Source organism: Acanthisitta chloris, unplaced genomic scaffold (assembly GCF_000695815.1).
Source record: "Acanthisitta chloris isolate BGI_N310 unplaced genomic scaffold, ASM69581v1 scaffold33224, whole genome shotgun sequence".
NCBI classification, from domain to species: domain Eukaryota; kingdom Metazoa; phylum Chordata; class Aves; order Passeriformes; family Acanthisittidae; genus Acanthisitta; species Acanthisitta chloris.
This window is the reverse complement of record NW_008670408.1, coordinates 1569-15488: the sequence shown is the minus strand read 5'-3', so window position 1 is coordinate 15488 and position 13920 is coordinate 1569. Positions and strand designations below refer to the sequence as shown.

The 13920-nt window shown below is 44.9% G+C and overlaps 2 protein-coding genes across 2 annotated transcripts; one reads left to right on the top strand and one right to left on the bottom strand.

Moving 5' to 3' along the window:
* The first annotated feature begins 637 nt into the window (after window positions 1-637).
* Window positions 638-2732, top strand: TMEM50A (transmembrane protein 50A). Its single transcript, XM_009073674.1, has 6 exons — window positions 638-748; window positions 1008-1120; window positions 1219-1286; window positions 1446-1538; window positions 2326-2386; window positions 2659-2732. The coding sequence occupies exons 1-6, from the start codon at window positions 656-658 to the stop codon at window positions 2702-2704; spliced, it is 474 nt and encodes a 157-aa protein (XP_009071922.1). The 5' UTR covers window positions 638-655; the 3' UTR covers window positions 2705-2732.
* A 2524-nt stretch (window positions 2733-5256) lies between these two features.
* LOC103801264 (RH-like protein) lies at window positions 5257-13401 on the bottom strand. The gene is made up of 10 exons (XM_009073673.1): window positions 13266-13401; window positions 11859-12045; window positions 11593-11743; window positions 10811-10952; window positions 8591-8754; window positions 8017-8154; window positions 7654-7781; window positions 6956-7035; window positions 5577-5650; window positions 5257-5283 (listed from the first exon to the last, which is right to left on the bottom strand). The coding sequence occupies exons 1-10, from the start codon at window positions 13399-13401 to the stop codon at window positions 5257-5259; spliced, it is 1227 nt and encodes a 408-aa protein (XP_009071921.1).
* Between the last annotated feature and the right edge of the window lie 519 nt (window positions 13402-13920).

Sequence of the window (13920 nt, the reverse complement as noted above, 5' to 3'; positions counted from 1 at the left end):
GACCCCGGGTAGGGAGGGATAATGTCCCCGGACAGGGAGGGATGCTGGGACGGAGCCTTGTCCCGGCCTGGACGGACGTGTCCCCGGGCAGGGAGGGAGAATGGCCTCGGATAGGGAGGGATAATAGCCCAGGGCAAGGAGGGATCGCGGCCCCGAGCAGGAAGGGATAGTGGCCGGGACAGGGGGGGATGCTGGGACGGAGACTTGTCCCGGCCTGGGCAGACACAGCCCCGAGCAGGGACGGAAAACGGCCCCGGGCAGGGAGGGACAGTGGCTGGGACAGGGAGGGATAATGTCCCTGGACAGGGAGGGATGCTGGGATGGAGCCTTGTCCAGCCTAGACAGACACAGCCCCGAGCAGGGACAGAAAACGGCCCCGAGGAGGGAGGGCCAGTGACCCGGGATGGGGAGGGATGCTGGGATGGAGCCCTGTCCCCTTTCCTCTCCGTGCAGCCCCCGCAGGTCCGAGGGAGGTGATGCCCCACGGGTTTCCCTGGTGGGAGCTGTGTCTGCCATCCCTCGGGAAGGATTTGTGGGATTGAGCAGCTTTACCCTCCTCCGCACAGCTGCGTGCGGCTCTCGGTGCCTGATGGTTTCCTCTGCTGAAATAAATGTTCCTCTTTTTTTTTCCTTCTGCAGTTCTGAGAGCTGAAAAATGTCTGGTTTCCTGGAGAGCTTGAGATGCTCGGAGTGCGTGGACTGGGGAGAGAAACGAAACACCATTGCTTCTGTGGCTGCAGGTGTGCTGGTAGGTGCACACTGCTCTTAGGCTGCTTTCAGGTCTCTTAGGTGTATCCAGTTGTCATGAGCTAGGAATTATTAGCAGTTTGGGACTCTCTTCTCCCACATCCCAAGCTACAGGATGAGAGGAAATAGCCTCAAGTTGTGCTAAGGAAAGTTTAGGTTGGCTACTGGGGAATATTCCATCACTCTTCATCTCACGTGCTGTGAAAAGGTTTGTGTCTGTATCTTAAGCCATTGTACTCTTTTTTTTTTTCTTTGAACAGTTTTTTACAGGTTGGTGGATAATCATAGATGCAGCTGTGAAATACCCTCAAGTGGAAGACTTCAACCATTCCTACCATGCTTGTGGGGTTATAGCCACGATTGCATTCCTGATGTAAGGTCATTTCTCGATCAGATTTTGTGCAATTAGGAAAAGAACACCTAGGCTTTAAATGCAGAGGTTCTCACTTTTATCCTGATTTTCCCACACAGGATCAATGCTGTGTCCAATGGACAGGTGCGAGGTGACAGCTACAGTGAAGGCTGCCTGGGGCAGACAGGTACAACAGGGTGGGCAGGTGGTGGATTTGTGAGGCCTTTAAGGCTTGGAAGAACTGGGAGAGCTGTTCCAGCTTGTATGTTGTGTGTCAGAGGTGCTCTGAAGCTGAGTCACAGTGTCTGAGAGTGTCTGTGCAAAAGATCTTTCTGTCTCTTCCAAGGTGCTCGGATCTGGCTGTTCATTGGGTTCATGATGGCTTTTGGATCTCTGATTGCTTCCATGTGGATCCTTTTTGGAGGTTACGTTGTTAAAGGTAAGACCTGACCTGTTTTTTGAGAGTTTAAGTTATTCTAAGGAGGGGGCTGAGGTCACTTGGTCTGTTTAGCCTGGAGAAGTGGAGACTGAGGAGATACCTCATGACTGTATATGACTCCCTCATGAGGAACACTGACCTCTGCTCTCTGGGACCAGTGACAGGACCCAAGGGAATGGCCTGAGGTTGTGTCAGGGGAGGTTTAGGTTGGATATTAGGCAAAAGTTCTTCCCCCAGAGGTGTTTGGGCACTGAACAGCTCCCCAGGGCAGTGGGCTCAGCCCCAAGGCTGACAGAGCTCCAGGAGTGTTTGGCTAATGCTCTCAGGCCCAGGGTGGATTGTTGGAGTGTCCTGGGCAAGAGTTGGACTGGATGATCCTTGTGGATCCTTCCAATTCTGTATATTCTGTGATTTTAAATAACCAGTGAATTGTAGAACTTGTTTTCAGATAGTTTCTAGGCAGGCCCAGTTTTAATGTTTTGGTTCCTTACACACCCCTAATTCATACTATTAGTTTTCTGCTTCTAAGTCACCAACTTCTAACTCATCTCTGGAAACACAGGCCTTGGCCAACTGGAAACTGTACAGATACAGTTAAACTGCTGCAGTTATGTGGGAATAGTTCTCTGGGTGCACACATATTCCCAGACTCACAGTTACTGGTTTTGTGAAAGTTGCTCCCTGTGTGCTAAATCAGCACAAAGGAAAGTGAGATGTCAGAAATGGGATATGCTTGAAAACAACTTGCCCAAAAAATTTATGGAGTTTTTTTTTTCCCTTTTGTTAGAAAAACCAGTAGTGTACCCAGGAATAGCTGTGTTTTTCCAGAATGCATTCATCTTTTTCGGGTAAGAATCTTTTCCTTTGCTTGTTTCTTATCTAAGTTGTTTTAATGATAGCAAGTGGAACTTGCTGTCATCTGATTTTTCCTTGAGCCTTGTTTGGTACCTGGAGCTGTGTGAATAAACTGCTGGTAAAGAGAACAGATCTCTGGGATCTGTTTGCAAAGGTTTCATGCAAGACAACACCATATTTTGCTCTCTGAAATCATCTCTTTAAAACAAGAGGCATTTGATTTGCTCTGTTATTTACTCATGTGCCTTTGTCCTGTTCTACACAGAGGTTTGGTCTTCAAGTTTGGTCGCACAGAAGATCTGTGGCAGTGAAGACACCCCTGGAAGTGCATTGGCCTTGCTGGTTCTCACTGCACGCCCCAACCTTTTGTCAAAGCGTTTTGTACACAGTGACCTTCCATTATGTCGAAAGGTAAATCCAGGAGAGCTGAAAGCACTAAAAATTCCAGTTCTGTTGAATTTTTTTACTCTTGTATGTCGACTTAAACGTGATGTTTTTTGACAAGTGTCAAACTGCTGCCAGGATCAGTGGAGTCACTTTTCTGCCAGGATGGTGGTTACAAATAAACAGCATAGTGGAGTATTTAACCAGCTGTTTTTATGATGTTCTTTACAATCCAAGACTTACTAAAAATGCTTCAAAGCAACTTTTTAACATATATTTATTAAGTATTTCCTATATCTGGACAATATAACCGTTTCTTCAAGTTCTAAACTTACTGGTCTGTGGCTTTTCTTGCATAATATATGTTGCTTTGGGATATTTTTTGCTCCTTCTCTGAGTATTTAAATCTCTGGTGGTAATAAGGAAATCTGTGGTGAGTAACAACTTACTGTTGCTGTGGGTGACATTGTAGAGGCAGAAATTAGATGAAAATAGCCCATGCACAAAGCTGAGCTCAACTATTTTCTAACCACTGTGAAAAAAAAAAAAGGGAAAGGATTCTTCAGATGGATTTTTCTCCTTGGAAGAGCCACAGGGAGAGCTCTGATCCTGTCTCTGTCCCTTCCTGTGCTTTCACCCAGGCTGGTTGCTCAAGAAATCAATGATAAGAGAGATGGGTGAAAATATGATTCCTTTAAATACAAAAATGAGCTATTTGTGTTGCAGAAGTTCTGTTTGGCTGGTAAAAAGTGAAGAAGAAGTTGAGCATGGATCACACTGTGGCACAGATAGTAAGTCATGTGTTCAGTGTGGGTGACATGATGGGTACAGAGAAGAGCAACGAGGCTGGGGAAGGGACTGGAGCACAAGTGCCATGAGGAGAGGCTGAGGGAGCTGGGGGTGTTCAGCTTGGAGAAGAGGAGGCTCAGGGGAGACCTTAGCACCCTCTGCAACTCCCTGACAGGAGGTTGGAGTCAGGTGGGGGTTGGTCTCTTCTCCCAGGACAAGAGGGCACAGACTCAAGCTCTGCCAGGGGAGGGGTAGGTTGGATATTAGGAAGAGATTTTTGCAGAGAGAGTGCTCAGGCATTGGAATGTGCTGCCCAGGGAGGTGGTTGATTCACCATCCCTGGAGGTTTTCAAGCTGAGACTGGATGTGGCACTTAGTGCCATGGTCTAGTAACCATGGGAGAGTTGGACTTGATGATCTTGGAGGTCTCTTCCAACCAGGTTGATTCTATAATTCTGTGATTCTGTGTGTGTCCAGGCTGGAGGCCACTGACAGCTAATTAACTCAGCTGAGCCCTGGCTCTTTATGACCTGGAAATAAGGCAAACTGGCCCTTCCTCCACAAGTGGTTTTTCATGACTTGGAACCTGTCTCCCTTGTGTAGCTGTGGTGATTTGCTTTTCCCAACACCCATTGAACAAATGAGATCAGTGAGCATCAAAGGCCTCAGCCTTGTCATCACTGTCATGTGTCTCCTCATTCATTTTTAACCAGTGTGCTGAATAAATAAAAACAATCCCATTTTGACTTCTTTATTAGGTCAGCACTTAGGAAAGAGGTTTTTCTACGTCAACTATTTTTGAAACAAAGAAACACTAAGGATCACAATCCACTTATAAACACAAGGGTTCACTGGCAGAGAATCCTCTGTGATTAGGCCCCAGCTCATGCCCCATAGTCTTCTGCTTTCCTTGGACTAAGACACTTCCAGAATGGGTCTTGGCATTCTTTCCAAGCAGCACTGAGGATTCTTCCCTGGCAGCTGACCCTGTGGTGGGACAGTCACTGCACAGACACTGTCCTGAGGTCTGCTGTGTTCTAGGTTTGGCAGCAAACACCATTGATTTCAGGAGCTCATCCCCAAGCAGAACAATTGAACTTCTTGCCATTTGAACTTCCAGACAGCAAGCCTGTGCCAAGTAATGACAGATTTTCCTTTAAGCAGTCAGTGAAGTCGAGGAGTTCAGTCTGGCAGGATGCAGAGTTCTGGCCCTGATCCAGCTCACTCATTAAATCTTTGCTTAACAAGGCCTTCAACAGAATTAATTTAGCTTAAAAACACATTCTCAAGTACTTTGCTAGATAAGAAGTGCTCCTTGAGAAATTATACCTTAAAATACATGATTTTGGCTTTTAAACTTGGGTGCTAAAAATAGATTGAAGTTTCCAAGCATTTGGATTGAGAAGTCATTACAGCCATGAAAGCAAACAATTTTTTAATACATGTCTCATATTTCAGGTAAGACCAACAAAGCAGAAAAGCTAAATGCAAGTTTGGACTGTGAATTTACACTCTGTATTGCTGAAGAATAACCAAAACAGTTTAATTTTCTGTGTGTCCTTTGGGGTAGCTTTTGTGGGGCTGAGAATTGAGATTTCAGTGCTCTCTCAGCCATCAAAGCTATTTATTTTCTCTAGTGGCAAACAGGAAGATCTTATCTTGGTCAAATCTGTCAGCTGAGATCCTCCATTCAGTATCCAACAGACAAGTGGGGAAACTGTGAAGACAAACAGTCTTTTATCAGAACATTTTATGCATCAAATCAGCATACAAAAAAAAGGCAATGGAAAATCTGATTAGAAGTTTATTTTCATTCATTTCTTTTGTGTAACTGAGATCTTTTCTGTCTCACATTCAGCACCTAAAGGTGCCCAAGGTCTGTGTTCGTGCATCAGACAAAAATGTGCTGAGAAGTGGAATTAGCCCTTTGTAACATGTTTTTAATTCAAATACCTAAAGTTAAAGGTGCTGAACATACTCCCACTCAATTAATCTGACATTGCAACTTACCTCCCAATAAAACTGATCGTCAAAGTACTTGGATGAAGAGATGATCTTAAAGAGTTTGAGGTTTAAGATTAAACCTGTTAGTAAAAACAGATATGTCCAGTATAAACATAAACATCAGGGAACAGGAAGACTGTGTGTAACTGAAGGTTTTTAGTAACATGTGTCCAAATGTAACACAGATTAAAAGACAATTTCAGAACCAAATCATAGGATTTAGGGGTTGGAATGGACCTTACAGATCATCTAGTCCCAACAACCTGCCCTGGGCAGGGACATGAAAAGAGAGAAGCTTGCCAGGATCAAGGCTGGTGATGCTGAAAATTAATTACTCTAGGTAAAACTCCATTAAAGAGCCTGCCAGGCTCTAAAAATAGATCACAATTATTAACTTCTTGCATGAAAAATGCCTCTGTATTTAAAACAATCTGGTTTATCAGCACTGTTAGCTTGGGATTTAGGCTTGGGATTTTTTTGGGGTTGGTCTCTTCTCCCAGGACAAGAGGGCACAGACTCAAGCTCTGCCAGGGGAGGGTTAGGTTGGATATTAGGAAGAGATTTTTTATAGACAGATTGATCAGACATTGGAATGTGCTGCCCAGGGAGGTGGTGGATTTGCCATCCCTGGAGGTTTTCAAGCTGAGACTGGATGTGGCACTTAGTGCCATGGTCTGGTAACCACAGTAGGGTTGGACTTGCTGGTCTTGGAGCTCTTTTCCAACCCAGTTGATTCTATGATTTCAGATGGAAACATCTCAGTTTTTAAACAATTGCTTAAACCCTGAATGCTTGGTTATTTTAGCTGAAGGGTTTTTAAAAATCTGCTCAGCTATTTTCGTTACACTTAAGGTAGTGCAGAGGTTTCAGATCAATTAAGACACGAATCCACTGGTTAATACTCTCATTTCAGAGTGCATTGCACAGCAATTTTCAGGGACCATTTCTCTTTCACCCAAGACAGAATGAGCAGCTATAGAAAAGCAGCAGCTGCCACAAACAGGATGTCACGTGGGAGCCACGTGAGATTTGCTGCCCCCAAACCTCTCGTGATCAAAGGCCTAGTGCTTAGAGGAACTTTGCAACTGGCCTGGAAAATGACAGGCCCTAGATAGAATTTGCTGTCACTAAGACAATACCCAAATGTAAAAAATATTTTCATCTTCCCCTATCTCCTGTCTGAAATTTGAAGGTTCAGCATTGGTTAAAATGAGCACTGAAAGAATGGTGCTGCTGGGTTATTTCTGGGGGATACAGCTCTGCTTTAAAAGGCTCTGGAGAGTCCCTGGCACTCAGGTTTCCATGGCTGCTTTTACAAATAATTTAGCCATAGAAACTTGCTCCAAGGAAATGAGAAAGAATTACTGAAACGTGTCACTACTGACCTGTAATCAAACCTGCTATCAAGGCGACAGCAATGGTCTGGCAGAAGGCACCAAGGTGAATCAGGACCAAATAACCAGGACTGAAAAGCAAAACAAGTGTTTCATCCCCTACAGTTGCTGAATTTAGCATGAAGACTGTGAATGAATCTATTTACACAGTATTTTTACATCCAAACCTCTCATCAAAACTCTGTTATTCTCAAATCTCTCTGCAGCTGCAGTTAAGATGTTTGAGGAGATCCTACCAGAAGCCTAACACAGTCTTCAGAGGACAGATTTTGTCCTTAGAAATCATCACTGTGGTACTAAAACTTCAGTGAATTAGTTTCAGTCAGAACATGATGAGAAGTGCAAGGCCCTTGTGCTGCACTCTGATTTCTGCCTCCCCTGTGGTACCATATCATCCCCAAAGCATCTCAAAAGCTGAAGTGAGTCTTGGAAAGAGGCACATCCCCAGCCTTCACCTCCTATGTCCACTGTATTTAATACCAAATCTAAGGGGAGACAGGAAACAGGACCCAAAGCTGATAGGAAAGTTTTGATCCAGAGTCTGCTCAATGCTCCAAGGCTCTTACTGACTTCTTTGGACTTCAGGGATTAGTTTGGGTTATCTGTTATAAAATGATTTATCCATGATGACATTCAGGTTCTCTGTGCTTGAGAACTCTTCCCAGGGAACACTGCAATAATTTATGTACCTTGTTAAATGAGTCCAATCTTCAAGTAAGAGAGCAACCTGGGCAAGAGCTCCGAGCACAGCAGGCAAGGCAAAAGTGAAATGAACTCCAGAAGTATCATGAATCTTGAGAGGAGGATTCAAGCAGCTCTGGGAAGAGGAAAAGGTTAAGTGGACACACAGAATCACAGGTTGATAATTGCACATTGTCCATCACAAACGTAGAGAATGAACTTTGCACTTCGAGGTGTAATCCTGCACTCTGCTCAAAACACCTTGGGCTTCCTAGTTTTCTTCTGATAAAAAGGTTTCCCTTGAGGTATCCTACATTGGAAAAGAAGTTTATTCAGCTTATGCAAAAACAATGTCAGGTTTTGAGCACTACCTGTGAACAGTGAGATCCAGCTATGGCAATGACACTGGCCAGCAGCCCCAAAACCATGGCATTCCAAGGGTGCTGGATACTCTGTGCTGTATAACCAATAGTGACCCCACCAGCCAGGACTGCACTGTGGATATGAGCCTGTAAAATAAAGCAAGAAACACTTGGAGTTAAGGGACTTTTTACTAGGGTATGTAGTGATAAAACACGGGCTAATGGTTCTAAACTGAAAGAGGGTGGGGTTAGATCAGTTATCAGGAAGAAATTCATCCCTGTGAGGGTGCTGAGACACTGGCACAGGTTGTCCAGAGAATCTGTGGCTGCTCCATCCCTGGGAGTGTCCCAGGCCAGGTTGGATGGGGCTTGGAGCAACCTGGGCTGGGGGGAGGTGGCCTTGCCCATAGCAGCGAGTGGGACTGGATGATTTTTAATATCCCTTCCAACCCAACCACTCTGTGATTCTATGATGCCTGTGAGGCTGAAAACCTGGACTTGTTTTCAGTCCTTATTCTTCCAGTGTATTACTGAGAGTAACAGTAAAACCCCTTCTCTGCAGAGATTTTCTCTCCTGCCTTACCATTTGGAATTTTCCATCCTTTGTGGTCAGAACAGAAAACGCGAAGGCAATCACAGCACTCACTGCAAGGGCGAAGTAGGTGTTGTAGGCTGCTGTCACCTTGTTTGCATCCCGAACTAGGATAGAATTGAAGCTTGGCCAGAACACCCAGAGAAAGACAGTGCCTTGGACACAAAGACAGGAAACAAAATCATTCCCTGCTCTAAACCACAGTGAATCCATCACCACCTGTCTCTGGAGGGCTCCAGCCCACAGTTTGCATTCACTGTCATTCCCAAACTGTGTACAAAGGATAACCTTTCCCAGTGCAGACAGCCCTGAGAGGTACCTGGCACTAACACCTTCCCAAAAACCTGCCAGGGTAGTGTCAAACACACAGGCCAAAGCACAGCTCTCCTGGCATCTGGCTGGTCCTTCCCAGAGCTGAAGGTAAGATGCTGTTTTCCAGAACACCTTTGTGCTATTTATCTTCCTTTAAACACAGGGTCAGGTACAAGTGGGAACAATTCTACTGTTGATTCCCAAACAATCTGCATCCTGCCTATTGTGCACAGGCATCACTTTTGGCTCCTTGGCCAAAATCTATGCTCCTTTTCATGGAGTTGTGAAATAACTGTTCAAAACCAGCTGTGAGAGGAGGAAGGAAAACCAGCTCACATGGTACAAACTACTGTAAAAACCTCAGAGTGCACTTTGAAATGTCTTTGCCTTGGCTGCCTGTGTGAATGGTACTGGTTGTCTTGCCCCCTGGAAGGGTTTGAAGAGCAAAAGAGGGTGAAGTGAATCATAAGAACAGAATCCTCTCTGCCTCTACAAGGATTATGTCCAAGGAGGGCCAAAGACCAACAGCTTGAGCTGAGGTGGTGCTCCACCAACTCAGCCACACACAGCTTAACCTTCTTGTTATTTGTGAGAGTTGTCTACCAAATAGTTACTCCTTAGTAAAGGTGTAAAAGAACAACTCACTTTCCTCCTCTAAGATCACTTAGAGGGAGGAACTGTGTGTCACAGTCTCACACTTTGATGACCACACAGCCTTCAGTAGCAACAGGAATGAGAACAGGTTCTGCTGCTTCTGTGGCCTGGGCACTAACTGTCAGCGTTTAGGAATCTCAGCCTAACAAGTTCACTGCCTGGCAGGATACATCTTCCTGTATGGATACACATGCACAGACCAAATTCCAGCCAGCAGAGGGAAGTCGGTGGCCTCAGACTTCCTCAGCTTGGATCCCACATGGCTCTGTGCCTCTGCTCCTCGAGTTGTGCAGGGTTCCAAGGGCACAGGGACAACACAACCAACAGTTTAGTTTGCCATGTGCAGTCATTACTTTCTGCTGTCCAGCCCAATCCCATTGCTCATGTTGTGTTCTCCACACCACAGAGGTACCAGACCCTTGTGCAATTCCCCTGACAGTAACATTTGAGGTGTTCTGGTTCAAGACAACTAACGAGTGACACTGACGCTGTCAGTGTAAGGCACAATGGTTAAACCCAACTTCCAGCAGCCTTGACAGCTACTGATTTTGCATAAGCTCATCTTGGCTCCTTGAAATCCAATTTCCATTGCTAATTTCCCTGATTCCAGTGCACCAAGGCAGGGATATCCATTCCTCAGACAGGAGAGACCATTTTGGCTATTCCAAACCTATGGTAGCAGTGAGGGCAGATCCTTTCTCATGCCTGTCTGTATCACATTTCCCACCCTTCACAAGGCTTTTATCTTTTCATTTTCGTTGCCAGGCAGGGACTGCCTGTTTATATCTCTGTATACCACCTTGCAAAACAAAACTGAGCCCTGGCCCCAGCTGGGAACTGCAAGTACTACTGAAATAGAAGTAATGACCTCAACTTTGGCACACAGGTCCCTTACCAGCATGCCTAGGCACGCCTAAAAGGGACCAATTGGCCAGGGAAGGGAATGGTTAACCTGGAGAAGGAACAGTTAACCTGGCACAGCCTTATGCTGAGGCTGACAAAAGCAAACTGAGCCACAGCCGTTGCAGGAGTGGCCTCTGTGGCTGGTAGGAAACATGCTGAGACTCACCAACCCATTGTTGGAAACCACAAGCCACAACAGCAGTTTGCTCTGCTTGGCTGAGCTCAGACCTGCATTCTGGAGTCAAAACCTCCAGTGTGCTGTGGCCAACCCCCTCAAAAACCCTTCCTTACATTCTCACTGCAGTCCCTTCTCCCAGTGAGATGTTAAAGCCAATGACTCACCCAACATTGACCACAAGTCTGACGTTGGCGTGTTCCTGTTCTTGTCCAACCTTGGGGAAGGCTCAGGGAAACGAGAGGTGACTGCCAGGCCAAAGTAGGCTCCAAACAGGTGCACGTGCATCATGCTGATACTATCTAAGACCTGTATCAACAGAATATTCACAACTGAGGTCTATTTCAGGCCTCAGGAAGCCTTTGATGCAGTTCCTGATGTTGTTGTTCATGTAACCTCCTTATAAGCAATTTGTTGTCACAGTCCCTTAGTTTATGCCTGAGCTAATGTGAGATTGACTTAACTCAATGCAGCTCATAAACACAAAATCCATACAGAGAGAGTTTGAGGTATGTTTCCACTGTATGAGGTCTGATACTGCTGGCCAGACTGGGATGGTGTGCCATTCCCACTGGAAATCTTGCAGGCTGAACTGGCACAGGGAGGGGGTAAAATTAAGGGCAATTAGTGCCTTAGCATAGGTCAAGGGTTTCATTCACCTCTTGGGCAAATGCAGCACATCCCAATCCATCAGATCAGCTCTCCCTTTAAGGCCAAAAATACAGATACAGAGATATAGAGTGTGCAGAGTTTGGAGTTTGATATCCTTAAATACAATCCCAAAGTCAGATTTCACCTCTTAATGAAAACATAGCCACAATCTAAGTGAGATGAGATAAAACACATCAATGTTTCTGTCAGCAGAGCACTAAGAAACCAGCAAAAAGAGGCAACATTCCAAAGCCCCAGTGAAATTTCCCCCATGTACCTGGCAATCATACTACAGTACCTCCAGGAATATTTTGTTGATCCTTCTGCTGACAGAGAAAGTTATTAATTCCACAATTGCCATGACAATTAACTGCAGAGGATTACTCTTCCCAAGAACAGCTCCAGTGGAGATGGCCACAGCAGTCATACTCATAGTAGCCTTTGTTATTCTGCAGGAAGAGAAAGAAAAGAACAAAATGATTCTGTTTCAGAATGACACTTGGGCCAATAAAGAAACAATATCAGCACTTCTAGATTCTTCCAATTCTAACAGGAACTAATTACCTTGTCAGACCATTTTCATTTTTCTGCATATCAAGGTAGTCTAATAAATAATCTGTCAACACAGAGTATTGGACACCAAGCACCATGATCAGGAGGTTGAATCCAGTGCTGCTAAACCCATATCTTCTTAGAACCACCAGGAAAAAGCCAAATCCAAAAATCACCATGTGGTTGACATCTTGAAAAGCTGCATGACAGAAAAGACCAAGACAGCAGTGAAATTAGTAACACAGACTGGATTTCTGGTGTAAAAAAAAATCAGTTAAAAATCCCAATTAACTAAGAAGCCTTCAGATAAAAATTCAAGTGCCATTATTACTTAGTACTGGCAAAAAACTCCAGAGCTTTGTTTCCAATCCACAAGTAAAACTGTCTTTGACCCTGAATTTATTTTTACAAAGTGATCTGAATGGATGCCACAGGATGAGGGTTGAGGAGTCAAAAAGCACAACAGAAATGGAGGACATTCAGCAAGAAAATTTGGACATTCATTTTCCTAGAGTGAAGTTAAAGAACTTAAGTTGGAATTTTCAGGGAGAGTTACTGTGAATTAGTGCTGATTCATTCCTTGAGGGCACTGGGAAAGAAAAGAGTTGCCAAGAGAAACTTATATGATGCCTTCATCGAGGTAGAAGGAACAGAAATTGCAGTAGAAAGAGCTTAATATGGAATTAAAAAGGGGGAGGCTATCTGAGATGGAAGCTCCTGGATCTTTTAGCCTGGAATTGTGCCAGGGACATGTTAACAGTTGTATTCTCATATGGTTATACCAGTTTGTACCTACAGCAAAACTGGTGAGTAGGTCCCACTTTTCCAGCTGGAAACCAGGGAGTATCACACCACAATGTCCCAAGGAATCAGCTCATATTTGCACAGCACCATAAATCCATTAATAATAATAATAAATCCATTGTACACCATGGCCAGGGCATGATCCAACAGCACATTCCTTTGATCCATGCACAAAATACACCTCCAGAACACATTTAAACCCTTGATACCACTATATTAACCTCATTTATTTACACCAGGCATTCAAATGGAAGGTGCTACCACCCTGAATTCTCCCTCTGGAGCACAAGGATGCCTTGGCATGCTGCAGGCACTCGGCACGGAGCTGTGCTGGCTCACAGGTTTACCTTCCCAGGAGTCAAGTTCACCTCAAACAAGCAGCAGAAAACAGGTCAAAAAATGCAATTTAGTCCTACCTATCTCTTGGTTCACTGTCACTACTTTGATATCCATAAATCCCCACCATACCAGGCAAGATGTGAGGGGTTTAAAGGGCAGGGAAAAAGTTCTACTGCTCATTAACAAATCCCCAAAGCGGCTGAATCCCATCTCTGCAGAACGGCACGAGAGGAGCAGGGATTATCCTGCCTTTCTCAGCAAGGCTGGTGGTCTTACCTGGGTAGGAGACAACTGATAGACCTAAAGTGGCAGCATCTGAGAGGAAAAAGTAAGAGAAGACGAGGAAAACAGCTTCCAGAAAGAGGATGAGCCATGGCACACTGTGTCGGAAGTTGCGGTAACGGGAAGGCATCGTGTGCTCAACTACATCAAGCACAAGCTCATTAATGTTTCTTTTTCCTATAAAAATGTGCCAGTAACCCCAAACCAATAGTGAAGGAGGTGTGTGGGGGGCAGGAATAAAAACTCAAAGAGAGATAAAAGGCCTAAGAGGCGTGGGCAAGGAGAAGTTTCTTATCTGTGGCATGTCAGGAACCCCAAACTTACCACAACTGACTCAAAAAGTGCTCATGAATGCAGACATATCAAGCTGCCAGTGCTGCCAGGATCCAGGACACCTTCCATACAGGCTTCCTGCTGCTGTAGAGCCTCACAGCTCAGCTAAATGGCAAGAAAGGAGAACACGGACTCGGAAGAGAAGGATGTTGAAGGTTATGTAAAGTCATTATTTATGGTGTCCACCATAGACCCAAGTCTCTTCGCTGAAACGTGGGGAAGGTCCTGTCGACATCCTCAGTGTGATTCTGTAGCTCTACATCCACATCCCATGACAAACCTTCTCACATATGATGAATCCAACCCAATGCTGGAG

Bases quoted from the DNA above. Each gene is read 5' to 3' on its own strand.
- TMEM50A (XM_009073674.1), top strand. From the start codon at position 656: ATGTCTGGTTTCCTGGAGAGCTTGAGATGCTCGGAGTGCGTGGACTGG. The intron at 1,287-1,445 runs GTACAACAGGGT...GTCTCTTCCAAG, and splicing joins AGGCTGCCTGGGGCAGACAG to GTGCTCGGATCTGGCTGTTC. The intron at 1,539-2,325 runs GTAAGACCTGAC...CCCTTTTGTTAG, and splicing joins TGGAGGTTACGTTGTTAAAG to AAAAACCAGTAGTGTACCCA.
- LOC103801264 (XM_009073673.1), bottom strand. From the start codon at position 13,401: ATGCCTTCCCGTTACCGCAACTTCCGACACAGTGTGCCATGGCTCATC. The intron at 8,155-8,590 runs GTAAGGCAGGAG...TTTATTTTACAG, and splicing joins AGGATGGAAAATTCCAAATG to GCTCATATCCACAGTGCAGT. The intron at 5,284-5,576 runs GTAAGTTGCAAT...TTGTCTTCACAG, and splicing joins ACGATCAGTTTTATTGGGAG to TTTCCCCACTTGTCTGTTGG.